General features: G+C 54.5%; 1 protein-coding gene across 1 annotated transcript in view; it reads left to right on the top strand.

Annotated features, from left to right (window-relative positions):
* The window catches only part of MYO18B (myosin XVIIIB), a 77,471-nt gene that overhangs the window by 17,357 nt on the left and 40,030 nt on the right, over positions 1 to 20,084 (top strand). The window contains exons 13-27 of the mRNA XM_080403530.1: positions 1,998 to 2,168; positions 3,083 to 3,173; positions 5,471 to 5,663; positions 7,037 to 7,117; positions 7,602 to 7,749; positions 7,887 to 8,046; positions 9,225 to 9,408; positions 10,187 to 10,379; positions 10,990 to 11,099; positions 13,911 to 13,976; positions 15,710 to 15,838; positions 16,147 to 16,290; positions 17,504 to 17,593; positions 19,333 to 19,452; positions 19,577 to 19,685. Coding sequence (XP_080259656.1) covers positions 1,998 to 2,168; positions 3,083 to 3,173; positions 5,471 to 5,663; positions 7,037 to 7,117; positions 7,602 to 7,749; positions 7,887 to 8,046; positions 9,225 to 9,408; positions 10,187 to 10,379; positions 10,990 to 11,099; positions 13,911 to 13,976; positions 15,710 to 15,838; positions 16,147 to 16,290; positions 17,504 to 17,593; positions 19,333 to 19,452; positions 19,577 to 19,685 — 1,989 coding nt within the window. The remainder of the gene's footprint in view (positions 1 to 1,997; positions 2,169 to 3,082; positions 3,174 to 5,470; positions 5,664 to 7,036; positions 7,118 to 7,601; positions 7,750 to 7,886; positions 8,047 to 9,224; positions 9,409 to 10,186; positions 10,380 to 10,989; positions 11,100 to 13,910; positions 13,977 to 15,709; positions 15,839 to 16,146; positions 16,291 to 17,503; positions 17,594 to 19,332; positions 19,453 to 19,576; positions 19,686 to 20,084) is intronic.

The raw sequence follows: 20,084 nt of genomic DNA, 5'->3' as shown, positions 1-20,084 counted from the left end.
ATGCTGGAGCAGCTGGCATGGGATGCTGGAGTGGCTGGTGTGGGATGCTGGAGCAGGCAGCATGGGATGCTGGCTGTGGGAACCCAGCTGGCAAAGCAGGTCTGTGGCAGCCCTGGCCCTGCAACCCCTCCACTCCCCAGCATCCAGCGGTGTGAGGAGATCTTTTGTCTGATGGGCATCAGCTTCTGTCCAGCCAGCTCAGATGAAAACAAGTGAAAACAAAATAAATCAAAGCCTGGATTGTTGAGGCAATTCCTCTGTTTGCTCCAGCACAGCCCTTGATGTTGGAGTCCTTCAGTCAGAATGAAAAATAATAGGAAAAGATCAAAGGGGAAGGGAATAGGGGGGCAACTTACACGGGCGTGCTGTGAAGCAGCCCCCCAGGCCCAGGGAATGTGGCTTTTTGCTGCTTTGTGCATCACCTTAGCTGGGAGCAGGCACCCTGGTCCCCCTGGGACTGGCTAGGATGAGGCCATCTCTTGCTTTCCATCCCAAACCCTCTCCCCTGCCACCAGCCACCTGCTGTATTTTAGGGGCTCGTCTTAGCCATGAGCCCCCAGGCTGGCTTCTCATCCATCACCACCTAAAAGTGCTACCTTGAGGTCTCCGGGCAACTTTGCTTGTCTGTTTCTACTCATCCCATGTGTTCTTGAGCCTGTGCCATCTGGCTGCCTCTGCAGCATCTTTCCTTCCTGGATTTGTAAAAGGATTTATCCCACAGATTGCTTCCCTATTGATTTTAATCATTAAGCTGGAATCACTGTTGCTGGATGTAAATACTGTGTGCTGGGAGGAGTGCTGCTCTCGGGCTGACAGAGACAGCAAACTTTGCTGGGGGCTGGGGAAGGTGATCCAGGATTTTGAGGGATTGGTTCGTAATCCCATCAACTTCCATCAACACATCTGCTAGTTCGCTCCACGGAAGCTCTTGAAATGCTGGCAGCAGCAGCTGGGTCAGTTGCATGGTCCACCTGGTTCCTGACTTGCTCTGAACTGCCTCAGAACATCTCCTTGGAGCAGGTCTCCTCTCTGCCCGGTCTCACAGGGCAGGTGGGGTGCTCTGAGCAGTGGGGAGCACTGTAGCAAGGAAAATAGGTTCAAAAGCATTGGCTTGAAATCCTTAAAGTTGTGAACTGACTTCTGGCCAAAAAAATCCAAAAGTCCTCTTCTGCTGAATGATTGCCCAAGGGACAAATCTGTCAACCTTTCTCGAGTCAGCCAGCCTTTAATTTAAGTGTCGTGCAAAGCTGAGAAAATCCTTATAGCTGTTGTGAGCAGAGGCACGTGTGTAGGGAGGGCAGCCCCACGTCCTGCATGCTGTGAGAGCGGGAGCCGGTGGGCCACCAGCTCCAGTCCCTGGAGAGAGATACGGGAGCTGTCCCTGAAGAAGGGATTGCGGGAGGAGCTGGATGGACTTTAAGGAGGAAGAAGCTTTTCAGTTGAGTTAGTGACATTATGCAGATGGCGAGTGAGGCAATGCTAGAACTCCTCCTGGCAGCCATACCTTCAAGGTGGAAAACATCTTGTGATGTGGGTTGATTTGTAGCTGTTTTGCATCCTCGTTTCAGCCAAGCATCTGAGTGCTGCTGGGGGGCAGAGGCCCCCTTCCCTGCCCACCGCGCGGCTCCTGCCTGCCTTGCCCAAGCCAGCTCGTTGCCCAGAGGGCATCCAGGCTGTGGTCTGCAGGGTCGGTGCTCTGAGTGGGTCAGCAAGGGCAGTGCCTGGTCTGAAACTGCCTGTTAGGGATGCAAGGGAAGGGCTGATCCAGCAGTCTTTGGGGAATGGCAGGGAACTGGGGTGCACTGGCACAGCACCCCCACTCGCCTCTCCATCCCACACTGCAAACAGTGGTCCTTTTGGGGTTTTATTAGATTTTTTTTGTGGGGTTGCACATGGGAGTGGGCAGGAATGCTTGCTGGAGGCACCAAGCTTGTGCCCAGCTCCGCTCAGGCTGGCTCTGCCTGAGCCCTTCATGCTCCCTGTGTCTTCCTCCCCAGTCGGCAGGAAGCAGTTCATGAAATTTGAGTATGCGAGCAATGCCGCAGAGGTGCTGGGCTGCGATCTGGAGGAGCTCACCACCGCTGTCTTCAAACACCACCTGAAGCAGATACTGGCACAGGTCACGACACATGGCCACCAGCTGCCTCTGGCAGAAGAGAGCTCGGCAGGTACCGGGATGCTACATCCCTTTTTCCTTTATTTATGGGTGGTATTGAAATGCTGTGCTCTGTGCTGCTCTGGGCTCTGTGTGAGAAGATGAAGGGTGTGCTGCAGGGAGAGGCAATATGCCCTTTTTTTTTCATGGCAGTGAGGTCCATTTAAGTACGTTCATATTAATTAAATCATTAACTGTCCTCTGTCATGTAGCTACCCTCAGCTCTACAGCTGACCCTGCCTGTCACCCTTAGGGACACGGAAAGATCAGGTGAATTCAGATACTGCCCTTGGCAGATAAGTGACGTGGCTTAAATGCTGTGAGAGCTCTCCCCAGAAAAGGGAGGAAACACCCCAAACCAGGAGGGCAGCAGGGTGGGCATCCTTCCCCCGTGCGCAGAAATGAAGCTGTGCTGGTGTTGTGCACCCATGTGCTGCAAGGAGACCTGGACACGGCGGGGAGCTGTGCTTCTGCTGGACAAGCTGCTGCTGAGCCATTATGAACCTCAAATTAATATATGGATCTAATTCAGGAAGGCAGATCCAGCATGCACACGGCAGGAGCATGTGAGATATTGTCCAGATTTAAGATCAGCTTTTCCACACTGGACTCGTCTTCGGCGACAGGATTACAGCCAGGCCCCTGCAAGTTATTCTGATAAAAGTGAGAACTTGCAGAACTGGCCTTTAACATGGCAATGGTTTTATTTCTTAAGTATATGTTAGGGAGGAGGCACTAGAGGAGCTGAAGGCGGGCAGGTGGATATGCACTGCTGTGTAACTGGGGCAGGCAGAGGTTGAGAGCTGTGCGGGTCATCCTGCCCGCCGAGCGAGGGAATCCCCTGCTACCGGCGGGGCTCCATGTGGGCTGAACTCAGCTGGAAATAAATGATGTGTATTTGCCTGCTCTTCTCTCTGCCTGCGCCAGGACCGAAGATGACGGGTGTGGAGTGCGTGGAGGGGATGGCTTCAGGTCTCTACGAAGAGCTCTTTGCTGCAGTCGTGTCACTGATTAACAGGTACGGAGCTGCTGAGGGCTGCGCTGGGGGTGTCTGTGGGCGATGGCTCCTTCTCCTGGGGTTGCTGAAGAGGAACCTTTGCTGGAGGCTCTCCAGAGGAAGGCACGGAGCAGGCAACTGCTGCCTGCTGAAAAAAGGCACTTATCTGAAAATCTGCGCCTGGGAGTGTGCTGGCACTCAGGACCTTCTACAGCTGTCAGCCCTGCACGAGCTGGCAGCGGGGCCGAAAGGCCCCACGGAGCCGCAGTCTCTGTGTGTCCGGGTGTTGCACAGGGCACCGTGTGTCCTGCCAGCACAGGCAGCCTGGCATGGAGACCCGACAGCGGCGGTGCCCAGCTGGCACAGCTGCTCCTGCAGCAGCTAAGGGAGGCGGCACTGCAAGCAGACGTACTGAGCAGTGGAGAGGAGGGCATCACGGCGCTGAGAGGAGCAGCCCAGCTTCCGATTAATAATAGATGTGACTTTGCAGACTGAAATCAAGGTTACCAGTACGAGCAGAGCAATAAACCAGTCAGGGAATCCCACAGCGAGCCCTGCAGGTGCATGGTAGGGGTTGTTTTGTAGTAAAAGCTTGATTGCAGGAGAGGTTCGAGGTGTCAAGAGTGAAAGGTCTGGCACTAGAGTAGCTGTTGAGGTGCCCTGTGAGTCTAGGTCTGCGTCCTGCTGCTGGGTGCTGGTGCAGCTGAGCAAGCGGCACCTTCCTCTGCCCCAGGGGCTGGTCCTCACTTGGCTTATTTCCATCTGGAAAGCCAGGATAGCAAGGACATCCTCTGTGGCCTGATACATCTCTTTCTTCAGGTGATGTAAATCCAAAACAATCTATTCAGATAAATGGAATAATTTAACACTGGGGTAAGGATCGGGCCCCCAAACCATTCAGTTTTCTCAGTTCCAATGCACAAGTCAATTTGTTGAAGTCAGCATCCACATAAAAGCTGGTGCCCAAAATACTCTGTGTTGTTCCTGTAGGTTTATTTTAACCTGCAGTTATTTAACCTGCAGAATGTTTTTATTGTAATTCCTAGCAACCACACACCAAAGGGAAATTGCTGATGGTACTCAAAGGACTGACAGAAGAGCAAAATGTTGCTGGTTCTTCTGAATGATAGCATTAGCTCGGGATGTGTCCCAGGTCCCCTCTTCCCTTTAAAGGTAGCTTTGTTTTGCCTGGCTTTATTTTCCACACCAGCCCACCAAAGCCTATTAAGCTATTGCAACAATGATCCAGGAGGAGAGGCAGGTTTCAGTGCATCATGAAAATACTGTCTCCTCAGTTGATGGCAATGGTGAACCTGAAGCTTCAACTCCAGCTGCAGGAGGGTGCTGTGATGAAAATCTGCAAGGAATTCATAAATTGTTTTGTTTCTTCATTCAACCCTGTGCTTTCACGGAGGTGCTGGCATCCTCAGTGGCCCGTGCCCACCCAGGAGAAATGCATCCCTTTGAGTCTCACTGAAGCAGTGGTGGGCTGCCTTGTCAGCAGGGCTGTGGGGAAAGGGGCAGCACTGCAGCTGGGGAAGCAGCACACTGTGATGCCTATTTCAGAAATGGGCATTAAAAACAATCTTAGAGATTTCCCATGGTCAGACTCCACTGCTGTCCCTATCTGAAATACTGGAAAAGTCTGCAAGCAACATTTGAAGAACTAAACATCTCTGTTTCTCCCAAGAAGCCCCTTGATGTCTGCTGCTCCGACCACACATGTTCTTCTTACAGATTTCCCCAGGAGCTGAACACTGACAGCTTCCCCTGTAGAAATGCCACAGACAGTGTGGCACAACATGGCAGCTGGGGCTCTGGATGCTCCCGTTGTCCTCAGCGTTGGTGTCACATGCCAGTTTAGCCACTTTGTAAATTAATTGCTCCATCAAACTTAATACGTTTGGATGAAGATGTAGTACTTTAAATACCTTAAGTGCCAGGATGGGGCTAAACATGGGAAGGGCGGCATCTGGCCCCAGCCCGCTGTTAAGTGTTTGTTAGGCCAGGCTAGGAGCAGTCGGTGCCATGTGTCTCCATCCAGGCTGGGAGGAGATGCTTGGCTTAAATAGATCAAAGAAGAGGTGGGTGAAGCAAAAGGGGCAATCACAGGAGCTGTGCCAGGAGGTGTGGGTGCTCCCTCACAGGAGACACTGGGAGAGAGGGAGGGGGGGAAGCACTGGGCTGGTCACTGCTACATGGGATGGTGCCCGCCCAGGGATGTGCACGTTGCGGAGAGGAGGCAGTGTTACCTCTGAAGGGAGAACTGAGATGCATCTGTGGGTAAAACCTGGTGATGTGTGCGGTTCTTTCCCCAGGTCTTTCTCCTCCCAGAGCCTCTCCATGGCTTCCATTGCGGTGGTGGACACTCCTGGCTTTCACAACCCACGGCACCAGCGGAGTGAGCGAGCGGCGACTTTTGAAGAGCTCTGCCACAACTACGTGCACGAGCGGCTGCAGGCTCTCTTCTATGAGAAAACCTTTGTTTTGGAAATGGAGAGGTACAGAGAGGTGAGGAGCAAGGGGTGAGAGCAGCATCCTGGAGAGCAGCTTCCAAGTACCTGGGGACGGGGCTGTCTTTGACCCAACGGGTCCCTGTGCCCTGCCGTCGGGTAACCAAATAACACACTCAGTAGCTTCATCAGGAGGGATGTTGCAGAAATGAGGGGTCTGTATAGAGTGGTGGCTTTGAGCTGGGTCTCTCTTCTGCCTTGCCACCCCAGTCACAGATCCTCTTGGGTATTTCTGACATGCCAGAGATGCCAGGCTGCCATGGTATCTCTTTGGACATACTTGTTCCAGCTCAGGAGGCTTCGTGCCCTTCTGTTGGTGCAGTTGAGTTTTTCCTCAGGAGATGAATAATCGAGAGTAGAAGGGGAAATGATAAATTATTGCGGAAATGAGCTGCTGAAAATTCTACAAGGAGAGATGAACTTGTTAGGCTTGCAGAAGTTACATTAATACCTCTAACCCTGGGAAAGTACTTGAATTCCCATAGCTTAATATTCACACATCACTTGCGCCAAGTAAGTATATACGTGCTTGCTCTTCACTAGTGATGAATGTGTTGTCAAGCTTGAAATGGCGGAGGGCTCAGCAGGCTCGTCTTGCCTCGGCTTTGTTGCTGTCCGAAGACGGCTGCCCTGGTGCAGGACATGTCTCTGTGAGCCTCTGGACTGCAGCTGTGAGCCTGAGCCCCAGTGACACATTTTCTCCCAGAGTTGGGTCCCACATGAGGGTGGTAGTGGCATGTGCCCTTGGTAGGAAGAAACTTGGGCCCTGCTGCTGCTCTCAGCCCCACCTGCATGCTCAGGCTGCAGGCCTGAGTCCTGAACAGAATCTCACCGTGTGTTACCATGGAGAGACACTAAAGCTACAACTTCTGCTGAACATCCCCGGTTCATACGTGAGCAAGAGCAAGCCTTGCTTACTGTGCCCATCGCGGGGGGCTCCCCCTGCTCCAGGGCACAGTGCTGGTGGATCGGGAGCGGGTGCTGGAGCTGGGGGTGGTGGGTGAGCCCTGCAGCCTGAAGCCTTGCAAGCTGCAAATTAAATAATTTATTGTTTTCTTGGCGCTTTCTGAAGTCTTCAGTTGTTATCATATCCATGATTTATGCAGCTTGTCTGGCATCCACAAAGCGCTGCAGACGCCCGGGGGGCACGGTGGCCCTGACAGCCCTGCCCACGGGGCAGATGCTGCCATGCCCCACTGTGTGGTGAAGGTGTCTCCAGTGGCTGCTCCACTCCCCCCGGGGCCGGATCTCTGCAAAGCCGAGCAGGAGCAGGGCGTGCACCTCTTCCCCCAGCTCCATGCAAACCTATCTCCTCTTGGCTTTCAGATGCCAGACCATGACTGAAACAAGCTTTTAAATAATGTTTTCCAGGAAAATGTTGAGGTGTCTTTTGATCTTCCAGAGCGCTCTCCACTGGCCACGCTGTCCATCATTGACCTGAGCTCCTCACAGGTAACCTGTCCCCGTGGCCGTGGGGGATGCTGGTTGCTCTGGCTGTGCTTGAAGCATCCTGCTGCTCAGAGGAGTGATGCTTTCAGAGACAGAGTGGGACCTTGTGGTGTGTTTTGCACAGAGCAGCCCGGGGTGTTGCAGTGGTGGAGGGTGCACAGCATTAACTAAGACCTTTTTGGCTTTCTAAAATATAAGCCCTGCTCTTGGTCAAGCCCTGCACCCTGGGCACCCCTCCCAGCCTGGCTGCAGAGCTGGGATGACTGGTCCCTCTGGGACACTGCGTGACTGCGGAGGTCTCAGAGGTGATGTCCAGAGCTGGATCAGGCCAGGAGCCTGGTCTGGGGCAGGGGACACAGCTGGGCAGTGGCACTGGAGGGCAGGATGGGGGTGAGGTGGGAGCAGGCTGGCATGCCTGTGGCTGGATCCAGCTGCTGGCAGCCCTCCTGCCCCTTCCCTGTCACCCAGAGCCATTTTCCTCCGGCAGCCGCAGGCGCTGCCTGGCAGCCCGGGGGCCGATCGCAGGGGGCTGCTGTGGATCCTGGATGAGGAGGTGCTGATCCCAGACTCTGGGGATGGCACTGCCTTCGACCGCCTGTGCTCCTACTTCGCCACGAAGAGACCTGACCAGGAGGGTAAGTTGGGGTCAGCTCGGCTGCCCATCCTTTGGCATCACCATCTAGTTTTCGAAATTTAAGAAATCACATATCAAACTAAACTGCTTGCTGGGCTTTTCCTCTTGGGCGATTCTGGGGTGCTGTTGCTATTGCAGGGGATGGCTACATGCGTAAGTGCGAGCAGGTGCTGCACTTTGAGATCTCCCACCAGCTGGGCACGGACCCTGTGCGCTATGACTTCACGGGCTGGGTCAACAAAGCCAAGTTCAACCTCTCAGCACAAAACGCCATCCAGGTGCTGCAGCAGTCCAAGGTGTAAGTACAGGGGAGGTGTCACGGCACCAGCAGCCATCCCCACGGCCGTGGGAATGGGTTGGGGAGGCTGGGGCTGGAGACTGCAAACCTGCCCCAGCTCCAGGAGGCCGTTTGGGGTATGGAAGGCAGAGGGTTGCGTGGGGCATCCCAACAGAGAGGAGAGGACCCACAGTCTGGCTGAGGTCAGAGGAGCTGCAGGCAGCCAGAGTGGGCAGTGATCTTGGTGCTGGCTGTAAGGTGTCCCTGAGCATCCCCCCACCTCCTGCCCAATGCACAGCCTGGGGGACAGAGCTAATCTGCCCTTGGGTGGGCAGGAAGGGGATGGGATCTCAAGTGGATCCCATCTGTGGGGTTGCCTGAGGCACTTGCCAACACTGGCATTGCATTGCTGGAGTCCAGCATCACCCAGGGGAAAAACTACAAGAAAGCCAGGAAAAAAACCCACACCTTTCAACACAGCTTTGTGGGAATCCTGAGAGTTTAGTTAAGGTGGGGGGAGCAGATGTCAAGTGATTTGACTTACAGCCATCAAACCCCAGGGCTGACTGACAGCCAGATGTACACGTTGTGATCACAGTAGACGCCACAGAGTGAGCTGGTGAATAATGCCGTGGTGAGCTGCTCTCCATCAAAGCTGCCTGGTTTCTGCAAGTCAGCAGATCTGTGGGGGTCCCCTCCTGTGGGTGTGGCCAGGGGGTAGGATGGGGGCCACCAAGGGGACCCCACGATGTCCTTGGCTCTGCAGTGCTGCAGGGTTGGGTGTCTGGCACGGGTTGGTGCCGCGAGGCATTGCCAGCCGAGGGCAGCTCACTGTGCAGCAACCGCACAGGTTTCCCCCGCTGCTTCGAGGCACCTTGTAAACTAAATTGGAATTGAAATGTAATCGAGCTGTCTGTGCACACGGGATGATTTTAGCCTTCTGCTTAAACACTCCCCAGCTCATTTTGTTTCGGGCTTCAATTCAGGGAAGTTTTAACAACAGTGCCCAAACCAGGGAGGAACGGAGAGGTGGAGGGTGTCCCAGCACACTGCTTTACTCCATGGCCGGGTGCCCTGCAGCAGCACCAATGTTGAATTTGGGGTGCTGGGCGTTGTATCCCCATTGAAGGGGCTGGGAAGCAGAGGTTCCCTGGCACCACCATGGCCCCACCACCCCATCTTGTTGCTCGCCCTGACAGAGATGCCGTGAAGGAGCTGGTGTTGCTGCGCTCATGGGCACCACTGGCCTGCCATGCTGTGGCAGGGCTGGAAGGATGCTCCCAGGCGGCCCTGCACCGCAACAGCTGTGTGAGGAAGACCTTTGCAAGCAGCATCGCAGCTGTGAAGCGGAGGTCGGTGTGTGCTCAGCTCAAACTGCAGGCGGTGAGTGTGGGCACCGGACCCCTCATGGCTGTGGGTTGGGGTGTTTGCAGCACTGCATATCCTGATCTCACACCGAGACCCTGCCATTCACACACTCCTCCTTAGTGGGGAGCCCCACACCCCCTGGCAGGCACCCTGTGCACCATGGGGCTGGTGGCCACCGTTGTGGCTCTGTGTCCCTGCAGGGCTTTTAGTCCAGGATTCTGCTCTGGCTGCGAGTGGCCGTGAGCCTCCCCAGCACTGCTGTCACTCAGGGAACGCATCCCAGGCAAACAAATCATTAAGCAGATTACACACACACCTTGCTGTGCTGCTACTTAATCCTCTTAAGCACTCAGACAAGTAGACTGGCCCTTCGTGCTGGGGACATTCCAAGCTTCTTCTATCTCAGCCATAATTAGGTGGCTAAACTCTCTTGAGGAGATGAGGCTCAGCTGACTCCCTGGCCAGTCCACTTTGTGGTCCTGGCTGTCCTGGCAAACACCTGTCCGGCAATCCTCGACCCTGGTAACTTTTTGTAGCCCATCAACTGAAACCACGGGACGTTAGGAGGAAGGGTCCTGCTCAGCATCTGTGACCTGCATCTTGGGGTCACCTCTCTGACTGAAGCGGTTGTTCCTAACATGCTTTAGAGCACTGAGGGCTTTGAGGGCTCTGAGGATGACTCCTTTACCTGCCCAGACATCCTGCAGTGGGTGCATGGGGAGCATTTCCCACTACTGTACCGTGCTGCCCCGTTGTCCCCCTCTGTCCACACTGACCTCTGTTTGCCTGGCAGGACGCGCTCATCAACCTTCTCCGACGGTCCCAGCTGCACTTTGTCCACTGCCTCCTCCCAGGAGTGGGGGCAGAGGGGCCAGTCCCTCGGCTCCCCGCGCCGCCTGACACAACCCTGCAGCTGGATGTGGCAGCCCTGCGAACCCAGCTGGAGGGGACCCAGCTCATGGATGCCCTGCGCCTCCACCGCATCGGTACGCCCGGCCCTTCGCCACTGCCGTGTGCAGTGCCAGTCCTGTCTACCAGTGCTGCCCTGCTGGTGGCTCAGCGCTTCCACGCTTTGCTCATCATTCTCCTCTTGTCAGCCCTACATCAAAAGCCCCAAGTTTTACTGCTGTTTCTTGCAGGGGTTCCTAGCCCCTCTCCTGCCTGCAGCCTGCAGTGCTACTGGGCGGCACAGCCTGGGCATGGCAGCTGCAGCTCCAGTGGGAGCTCCCCTGGAACATCCATGTGTCAGGCGGGACCTGCACCGACCATGGTCACAGTCCATGCCAGGGGGAGAGGGATCCATGCAGGAGGCTGTAGGGCACCTTCTGCATCACACGAGGTGCTGGGATGGCATCTCACCATCTCAAGCGCATCCCCGCTGCTTCTCTACCCCCTCTGCCCTGCCCTCACTGCATCAGTTTCTCTCCACTAAGTGCAGATCACCCCCATACCCACCACCTGCTATGCCTTTAGCTGTGCACAGGAGGTGCCACCCTTCGCAGCAGCCCCCCACAGCTGGTTCCCTCCCCAATACTTTGGGGCAAGCCACATGCCCCTGGGCTGGTGTGGTCCCCAGCCATGTCTATTTGCCCCCAGGGTATGCAGATCGCCTGCTTCTGACCCAGTTCCGCAGGCGCTTCCAGGTCCTGGCTCCGGAGGTCATGAAGAAGCACACCTCTGCCTACGAGGTGCCGGATGAGAGCAAGGTGTGTGCTGGGCTGGGCTGGGGAACGTGGGCTGAGAGCCCTACATGGGCCTTTGCCAGTGCCAGGGCTCTTCCAGCCCTCCCTAACGTGGTCAGGGCTTTCTTTGCAACAAGGAGCGATTCCTGGAGGTCCCTGCAGGCAGCCCCTGCGCTGACATTGCCCGTACCCTGCATGATCCCAGCTGTGCTCCCTCCAAACGGGCTGGATCACACCAGCATTCCCCTGCCCTGGGCCTCACTCAGGCATTTGGTGTTGCTGATATTATTCCTTTGGCTGCTGTAGCCTCAGTACCCACAGGTCTGTGGGCTGCCGAGCTCTGGCGTCACAGCTGTGGGTGATGCTCCTTTGCTCTGTTGCCACAGGACCCACCACAGGTGGGAACACACATCTGGACAGCTGTTGAGGAGCTTTGGTAGCAGGGCTCTCAGTGCAGGCCTGGGGGTTCTTAAACACAAGGCTGTGCCCAGGCACTAGGGATGAAGGAGAACAACCCCATTCAGCAGGGCTCAGAGTAGCACACCAGTGTTCACAGTGCTGCCGAGAAACAGCGACTGGTTTTGGAAGCCTGCGGGGTCAGCCCCTAGGGTCAGGCTCTGCGTGGTCAGAGATCTCTAGCAATGATCAGGAGTGATCTGGCAGCGGCTCTGTGTCCTGCATGGGTGCAGCCTCATGCAGCACTGGGTTGCAGGGGGTGGCTTTGCATCCTGCTTCTCTTCACCCTGCCCATGCGTGCCTGAGCACGGAGGGACATGGGTCCTCCAGCAGCTTGGCAGAGCAGCCAAGCTCAGCTCTTCATCCCAGTTTCTCCCCCTGAGGACTGTTTTTACAAAGGCAGTAAACATGCCTGGTGTGGGCTGCATTTGCCAACGTTATTGCACCGTGGAGAGGACTTGGAGAAATCAGCCTGGAAATGAAGCCTGTTACTGCTTCTTTTTAATACTCAAGAGGAGACAGCTTTGAAAAGCCTGCTTGCTGAGGGCTGTGTCTTGATCATCTGGTGCTCTGGCTATGTGCCTGGTAGGTCTTGTTAGGACAGGGCACAAACTGTGGGACTGGAGGCATGTGCAGGGGGCAGGATCTGTGTGTTGCTATGGCCAAACATGGTGGCACCCCATCCCTCTCCATGGCTCCCCAAAACCCAGCTGGCTGAAGACCAACCAGGCAGCATTCCCTGGGACCCAACAGAGCAGCGACCATGGGGCTTCCTGGGGACTGGGCATCATCTGCCTTCAGGCACCTGTAAAGCAGCAGCCCAGGGTGGCTCTTAGCCTCATCCCACAAAGCCTGAAAGTCAAAGGAGCTCGGGATCTGCCAGTTTTATTGGTTTCATAATAAATATGTAGCAAAACCTGGGGACAACCTCCTCTGCCCCTGGAACAGGCTATGAGTGAGGCAAGAAGCACTGAGAAGAGCTGAGAGGAGATGAATTAAACATGGGCATGTGCTCTGTTGTGCAAACTGCCAGCCAGTGTGTGCAAATTCAGTTAAGACCTTGGGATTTAATAAGACAAGTTTGACAGTTGGAAAAGGTCAATATTGTTATTAAATGCTGTAAGGAGGCAGAGGGTGCCCTGTTGGCAGCATGTAAGCAGGGGATTTGAAAAATCCCATCCTCCTGGAGCTTGTTGCCACACGGTTTTGTTAGCTGGAGACTTCTTCCCAGTATGCTGCAGTAACTCGGCTGCTGGAACAAGAGATGCTTGTCTGTAGCGAGGGTGACTGTGCAGCGATAACTGACCCTGTGCTTGCACCAGCCCCACTGTTGTGGATGGGATGGGATTGTCCTGCACAGCCCTGTGCCTCAGTCCCAGCAGTATCGCAGGAGCGGGGCACAGCCGCGGTGCTGGTGCTTCCTCACCTCTGGCACATGGGTTCATGCACCGTGGTGGTCCATACCCCCGTGCACTGACATGCTCCATCCCCACCTCGCCCTGGTGCATGCACAGCTGCAGGTGAGGGCTAGGGGTGCAGTTCTGCTGCAGCAAGGTGCTCCCAGGGCTGTGATGAAATATTTTGTGCACGGGTTTGTCCTTCATAGAGGAGATGCATGAGGCCACCAAAGCTTCATGTTGTATGCTGTGAAGTATTAGTGGAGGATTTTTGTTGCAATTTCTGTAGCCCTGGGGCTTTCAAATCACTCCAGATGATGTTTGCTGCGCCGGGGAAATGTATGATGTTACTGGCTGTTACGTTCGCATGTTGGTCCAAAGCTCAGAGTAATTGAGTCCAGGCTTCTCCTACGGCTCAGGACTAATCTCCTGGTTGCCTCCCCGTGAGGGCTCAGCTCTGCACTGGCAAGCTTGTGGGGGAACTCGGTGCTTTCCCCCTGCTTTTGGCTCTACAGGCTGAGCTGCTGCCAGGCTGGGCAGGAGGGGAGCACTGGGGGCTCACAGCTGCACAGCACAGCTGGGGACCCTGGCTGGACAGTGCCAGGACAGGCTCTTACCTTCCCCTGAGTAACGTCCTTCCATGCCTGCCCTATGCATCGGGGTCCTTCCAGACCAAGGGTGGCAGCAAAAGGGGGAAAATCTTGCACGCAGGAGCAGATCTCTGCTCCCCATCTTGCCAAAAGCCTCCAGGGCAGAAAGCCCTTCTCGCACCGGGAGGTGAGGCTGGGGCAGCTGCTCTGGAGGCTGCTCTCGGGTTGGGTAGGTGTACCTTTCCATGGGGAGGCAGAAATGAAAGCACACCGGGATGCACCCTTTACTGGGTGTCTGTAAGGACTAGGGGTCCCTGTACCTCATTTCAGCAGGTTCATACCAGGGTGTAAATGCTTTGTGAGCAATTGCATGATGTGCTGTTTCTCCGCAGGCTATAGAGGAGCTCTTCCAGGTGCTGGATCTGGAGAAGAAGAGCATTGCCATAGGACGCAGCCAGGTATGACCACTTTGGTATCTTCTTCCCCATTGCTTTCGGTGCCTAAGGGTACAGCCAGCCCCGCACTGGGCACTGCCAGCTGCCCAAAGCTCCCCAAACTGGAGAGAGAGCCCCTCCTCTGCTGCTCCCTGAGGTTCCCAGGTGGGCTGGGAAGCCAAGCCTTGCTGAAAATCAAAGCAGAAGGCTCCTAATGCACATTTGAAAGCACTAGCCTGGGTAAACTGTGTACCTAATTATCAAAATCTGGCCCCTTGTGGCATCTAAGTTCCTAATTACCTTTGATGTCTCATGAGAATAAATGGAGCTTGAGCAGCTCATGGTTTTGGTGGGCTAGGGTAACACTGCTAGGCTGGGCAGCTGCAGATGCAAGAATTGTCACAGCAACAACATTTGAACTTAAATGTGATAATCTCAAAGAAAATTTAATTTTGCATGTGTGCTTGCCTTCAGCTCTCAGAGTCTATAAAGAAAGAATTTGTGAAATGGTTCTGTGGAACAAAATAACTTTCTTTTATCCTGCAGAGTGCAGTTTGCAATTATCTCTTCTATGAAACCCTTGTACTTAATCAATAGCATGATAGCAGCTCTAGCCACATCTTGTTATAGAGGAGTTAGTTTTGCCATTGCTTTGAGCATTGATTTTGTACTAGCTTCTAAAACTCCCTAGTTTGTGAAGTTAATACCGGCATTAATGAGACAATCAAATAGGTGGTGGAGCAATCATAGCATTATCTCAAGAAAGTGAGTTTCCTTGGAATTGTTCTTTGATTCAATTTGGCATCTTTAAAATGCAGCTCTTTAAGTGTGCCACTGGCTTCACAAGCGTAATTCAGTTTTTATTAAAGCTGTATTATGCAAATGGTGTACAATAATCTGGAGCGATTGGTCCCATATCCCAAGAACTTCATCAGGCAATGACCAAGAGATATCTTACACTCTGACAGGTCGATACCGAGGTAAATTCGATGGTATCAGCAAGTCTATATAATTTATGAGGTCTTTCTGACAAGTTCAGTTAAAGAAAATTATGTAGTTGTGGGTTTTTTCCCTATTGTAAACTGGCATCTTTGTTGTTATCTGTATGTACGCTGTCAGGAACGCCGTAGCCCTCGCAGTGGGTGGGAAATGGGCAGTGGCCCAAGGGAAGGGTTTTAAGGACTTGCATCTTTTAACAGTTGATGCCTATGTCGAAAGGGAGGAGTGAGAAAAGTCAGGGGCAGAGAGCAAATGCCAGCACGCATGAGGTGTGAGGGCTGGATCCCAAAGGGCACTCAGCACCCTCGTCCCCGGGGAGTCAGTGCCACCTGGGCAGCCCTGTACACCCTGTTTTGGTGATGCCTAGGGACAGGAGATGTAAGGGTGGGTGGAAGATGCTCTCTGGGATGTGCAGCCATTCTGCTGCTGGGCTTGTGGATGGGACGGACACAGCTCCCTCTTGCTGTCCCATGAGTGTCCCCAGGCTGGCTGGTGCCAGACTGCCTTGGGTACCTTCATGACATGGGGCAGACTGGCACATTGTGCGTTTGGCCACATTTGCTGAAGCCCCCTTCCAGCCTGGCATCTCGGGCTGATGCAGGGGTCACGCTTGGTGGTCTCAGCCGGTCCAAGGACCTTTGGTCTCCTGCAGGTCTCAGGGGAGGCTGCCAGGTGTTAGGCAGAAATACATCCTGCTGGCTGCGGGCAGGCTTCAGACCCTGTCCTCGGGATGTGTAACCTCTCTTGCTTGCTGTCAGGTTTTCCTGAAACCGGGGGTCATCTCCAGGCTGGAGAAGCAACGTGACAAGCTGATCGCCCAGAAGGTGATCCTGCTCCAGGCTGCTTGCAAGGGCTTCCTCAGCCGTCAGAAGTTTAAGAGGTTGAAGGTATCCATCCTGTGGGGTGTGGATACCCTGTGCCCGCTTCAGCAGGGGCTCAGGCTGCTGCAGAGGGTCAGCGCTGCTGTAATACAGCACAGAGCATCCAAATTGCAGCACTTCTGAGCAGAGAAGGCTGCTTCTTTAAAGGGTAGCCCCCTTGCCCTGCCCCTTGGGCAGCCATGAGATGCCATCCCCTGTGGTGCAGTGCTCCTCCCCCACCTCATCCCTCTCCAGCCTGGCACCCCAGCCTGGTCCTTCCTGGTGGGCTTGGTCATGGCTGGGTGAGGGGCACTAACAGTTGTGTCTCCCTGCAGATCCAGCGCCTCGCCATCCGCTGCATCCAGAAGAACCTGGTGGTCTTCCAGGTGGTCAGGCACTGGCCTTGGTGGCAGCTGCTGAGCCGTGTGCGTCCCTTGCTCAGCATTAACCTTGCGGAGGAACAACTTCGTGCAAAAGAAGTATGCACCAAGCGACGGGACGGGATGGGACAGGATGGGACAGGACGGGAGGGGATGGGATGGGAAGGGATGCTTTAGGGGCTCTGCCTGGTGGGTTGGTCAAATTGGAAGTCACTTTTGCCAGGGCAGAGATGTTATTCTGACCATCCAGAAGTCATCATCTGTTCTTAGCACTGTGGGTTTTGCTCTGAGTAATGTGTTTTGCAGAGCTGTGGAGTGGAGAAATAACTCTCCTTCTTCCTTAGAGGGACTATAACAAAGGCAGCATGTCCCTGCAGCTGAAGCCCCATCCCAGGACCATGGCTGCCCTGCTGCCCTCCCCATGCTCCCCGCGAGCTCCCTGGGGCTGGGTCCGCTGAGCTGAGCCCCTTGGGGTGGGTACCCCACATCGGTCTGTGGGGTAATAGATGATGGGCAGCCAAACACATCCTTGACACAGGACACTCTGCTCCATACTGTTACCAGAGCTGTACTGGCTTCCATCTGCACTGCCACTGGTGATGTGAGACATAAATGGTCATTTGCTGACCTGGGAAGGGGCACCCTCTGCCCCTTTGCACCATCTGAGACCTGTGCTAAATTCTTAGTCCGTCTTCCCTGGCATCCTGCTCCTCCTCTTGCCTTAGTGAGGTTTTAACAAGACGTTTTCAGGCTGGATCAGATGAAATAAAAGCTGCACAAGCTTCTGTTTCTCTCTCCAAACCCACCTGGGATCTATCAGACCCCATCACCCGTTAACCTCTGTTTTTATCACGACTCTGCATGTTCTGCTTCTGCTCATTGTTGGACATCAAAGCAGCACAAGACTGCACCGAGCAGCTCTTTCTGCCGTTACAGTCAAGCTGCCTGAAAAAGAATCACAGAAAACAATGTGCCTTTGCAACCACTCTGTGATAGCCTGCCAGGGCCCCAGGAATGCTCCATGAGCAAAATTCAGACGTTTGGCTGTTCATCCCAGGCTTTTGAGGTTTGCTTCTTTCTCATAAAATGTGCTCTGTAAGCACACCAAAGCTGACATTCCCTCCAACGAAATTCATGTCAGGAGCTGTAGTCCTGGCAATTTGCAGTGAGCAGCCTTCAAAGTTGCCTGGTAAATTTTATTAATAAGGCAGTTATGTCTCTACCACTTATTTTTAACAGAAAACAAGATTTTTGTAAATAAACTGAGGATGCTGGAGCTTTCCATATGTGGTTTTTTTGCAATCTTCCTTAGGAGGAGCTGGCGGCGCTGAGAAGGAAGTTGGAAAAATCCGAGCAGGCATGCAGCGAGCTCAGGCAGACTGCAGAGAAGCTGGAGAGCAAGGTAGAGCCCCCCAAAAAGCCTCTGCTGCAGCCTCACTTGGTTGAGTTAGAAATTAAGCCATTGGGGATATATATGGCCACCAATTACATTTCAGCAGGAGGAGCTATGATCAGCAGAGCGTTGGGCAGGGCAGAGTGACCACAGCAGAGGTGGTTCTCTATGCAGGACCCAGACAGGCTGCGGTGCCCACCTGTAGCACTGAGAACCAGCATCACTGCAGGCTCCGTGCTGGGTGGGATCCTGTGTGCCAGAGCAACAGGTCCCCCCAAGGTCTGCACCTGGAAAGCAGCCTGGACGCCTTGGGAATGGGCCATTCCCACTCCCACAGGGCAAAGCTCATGTCCCCTCCAGCAAGGACAGATATCACCTCACGCTGCCACCGGCACGGCTTACAAGACTGCAAAGCGGCAATGCGAATGTCATCCCCTCTGCTGACAGAAGGGTATAATTAGAAAGGGAAAATACACACAGATGTATCATGTTCTCATTACGCGCGCAGGACTGCAGGCTCGCCGACCTCTGCAGACACCAGAAGTGACTTAGTTTAATTGCATGACTGCTGATACCCAGGGGATGGCTCACCAGAGAGGTGTCCTGCACATCCCCAGGCTCTGAGCATGACCCTGTCATGCATGGTGCTCAGGGGTGGCAGCTCCTGGGACAGCTGATCAGCTGCTCTGCTGTGCGTGTCAGAAGGGACTTGGAGGCATGTTGGGGAGCACACGCATCCCCAGCTAGCCACTGGGCCTGTGCAGGTTCCCCTCTCAGAGGCACAGGCTCCTGTGCAATTGCAGCTAGGGTTTTGTTAAGCACTGGGAGGAGGAGCAGCTCCCAAATTTGCTAGAAATACCCTGGTCTACCCAGCTCTCCAGGCTGTGGCACCTACCCCTTGCAAGAGGTGGCTGAGCTGTGGCCTGGGTGCAACGCTGCAGCCCTGGCTATTGGTGCCAACAGCCCCAAGGGCCAGGGACCTCCTTCTTGATAGGAAGTGGCTAAAGATGACTTAGCTTAAGCTCCTTGTTAAAAATGAAATCACACCCACGAGGCTGGGATTGCTGAGCAAGGCTAATGCCTCAGGACAGACCTAGAAAAATGCTGGTTCCCCAGGGAAAGTAAACCTATGGAGTTTACCTTTTAACCTTTACTGAGTTAAAATTGCTGGACTCCCTAAGGAGTTTGTGTAACGTGCCTGCAAAATGTGAAGTGCCTTAAAATGCTGCCAGATGGAGGAAAAGGAGCATTGGAAGCCTGTGTGTTCCTGCTGGCCCTGCTGCATCTGCAGTCTCTTGCTTCACTGGCTGAGTGGGATGGACTGTGTTCACCTCTGCTCTGGGGAAAGTGGAATTCATTCTCTGGATTAATAATTCCTGCCTTCATTCATCTGCTTGTTGCTTTAAATGAAATTTAATGTTAATCAACTACAACAATGGAGAAATCTGATGAACCCTGCCTGCAGCGCACTGCAGGCAGCACAGTGCAGGCAGCGGGCAGCTGCCCTGCCACAGGCAGCTGTGTGAGGGGAGCACAGCAGCGGCTGCTCATTGCTGGGCACTGTCAGTGGGAGTCTAAGTTCCCACTTGTGACACTGGTCAGTGATGGCGTGTACTTACACGTCGCCTAAGCACAGGTGGCTGCCAAATGAGATCAGTCAGAACACTCGTGTCGATGCAGGATGGCCAGTCCCCCCCAAGCTGGCATGCACAGTGATGCCCAGACTGACTCCCAGCTGCCCCCCCCAGATCATCGATCTGACGATGGAGCTGTCGGATGAGCGGTACAAGGGCGACATCGCCTGCCAGGTGCTGGATGGGGAGCGGGCAGAGAGGCAGCGGGGCACCCGTGAGCTGCAGGAGCTGGAGGTAGGAGAGCCTGGAGCCATTGGGCTGTGCCAGTGGCAATGCCACCCTCTTGGCACAGCCTTGCTGGACCCAAGTGCCCTGGAGCCAGGTAGATCTGCTTCCTTCCTTCCCTGGGTTTCCCTAGAGCAAACATGACCAAGTACAGAAGAAACTGGAGTCGGTGGAAAAGCAGCTGGAAGAGGCCCAGCAGCTGGTTCAGTTGCATGAGATGAAGATAAGTGGCTCTGGAGGAGGTAGGGGCATCCCTCTGGGGGCAATGCATGCTCTGGGCACCCAGCCTGACCTGCAGGGCCAGCAAGGCTGCCCTAGCAGGAGAGCAAAGCCTCTTGCAATGGGCAGAGGTTTTCTCCCCCTGCCGAAGCAGTTCTGCTACCCCAGCCCCTGGTCACGTCAGAGTGTTTTTGGCACCCCATCATTCTGCATTACTTGTCCAGCTCTTGCGCAGGGCTGGGGATGCAGGCAGGCATTCTGCTTAAGGGCGCTGCTGGCACTGCCTGGCACCTCTGGCAGCACAGGGTGTGTTTGAAACATGTTTTGGAGTGATGAGGAGGCTGCTGAGACACAAGTGGGGTGGGATAGGACAGGACAAGATGGGATGGGATGAGGTGAGCGTGCACGCTTTGTCTAAGGTG

This window comes from Falco punctatus, assembly GCF_963210335.1.
Source record: "Falco punctatus genome assembly, chromosome: 1".
Lineage (NCBI taxonomy): Eukaryota > Metazoa > Chordata > Aves > Falconiformes > Falconidae > Falco > Falco punctatus.
This window is presented reverse-complemented; position numbering and strand designations above follow the sequence as displayed.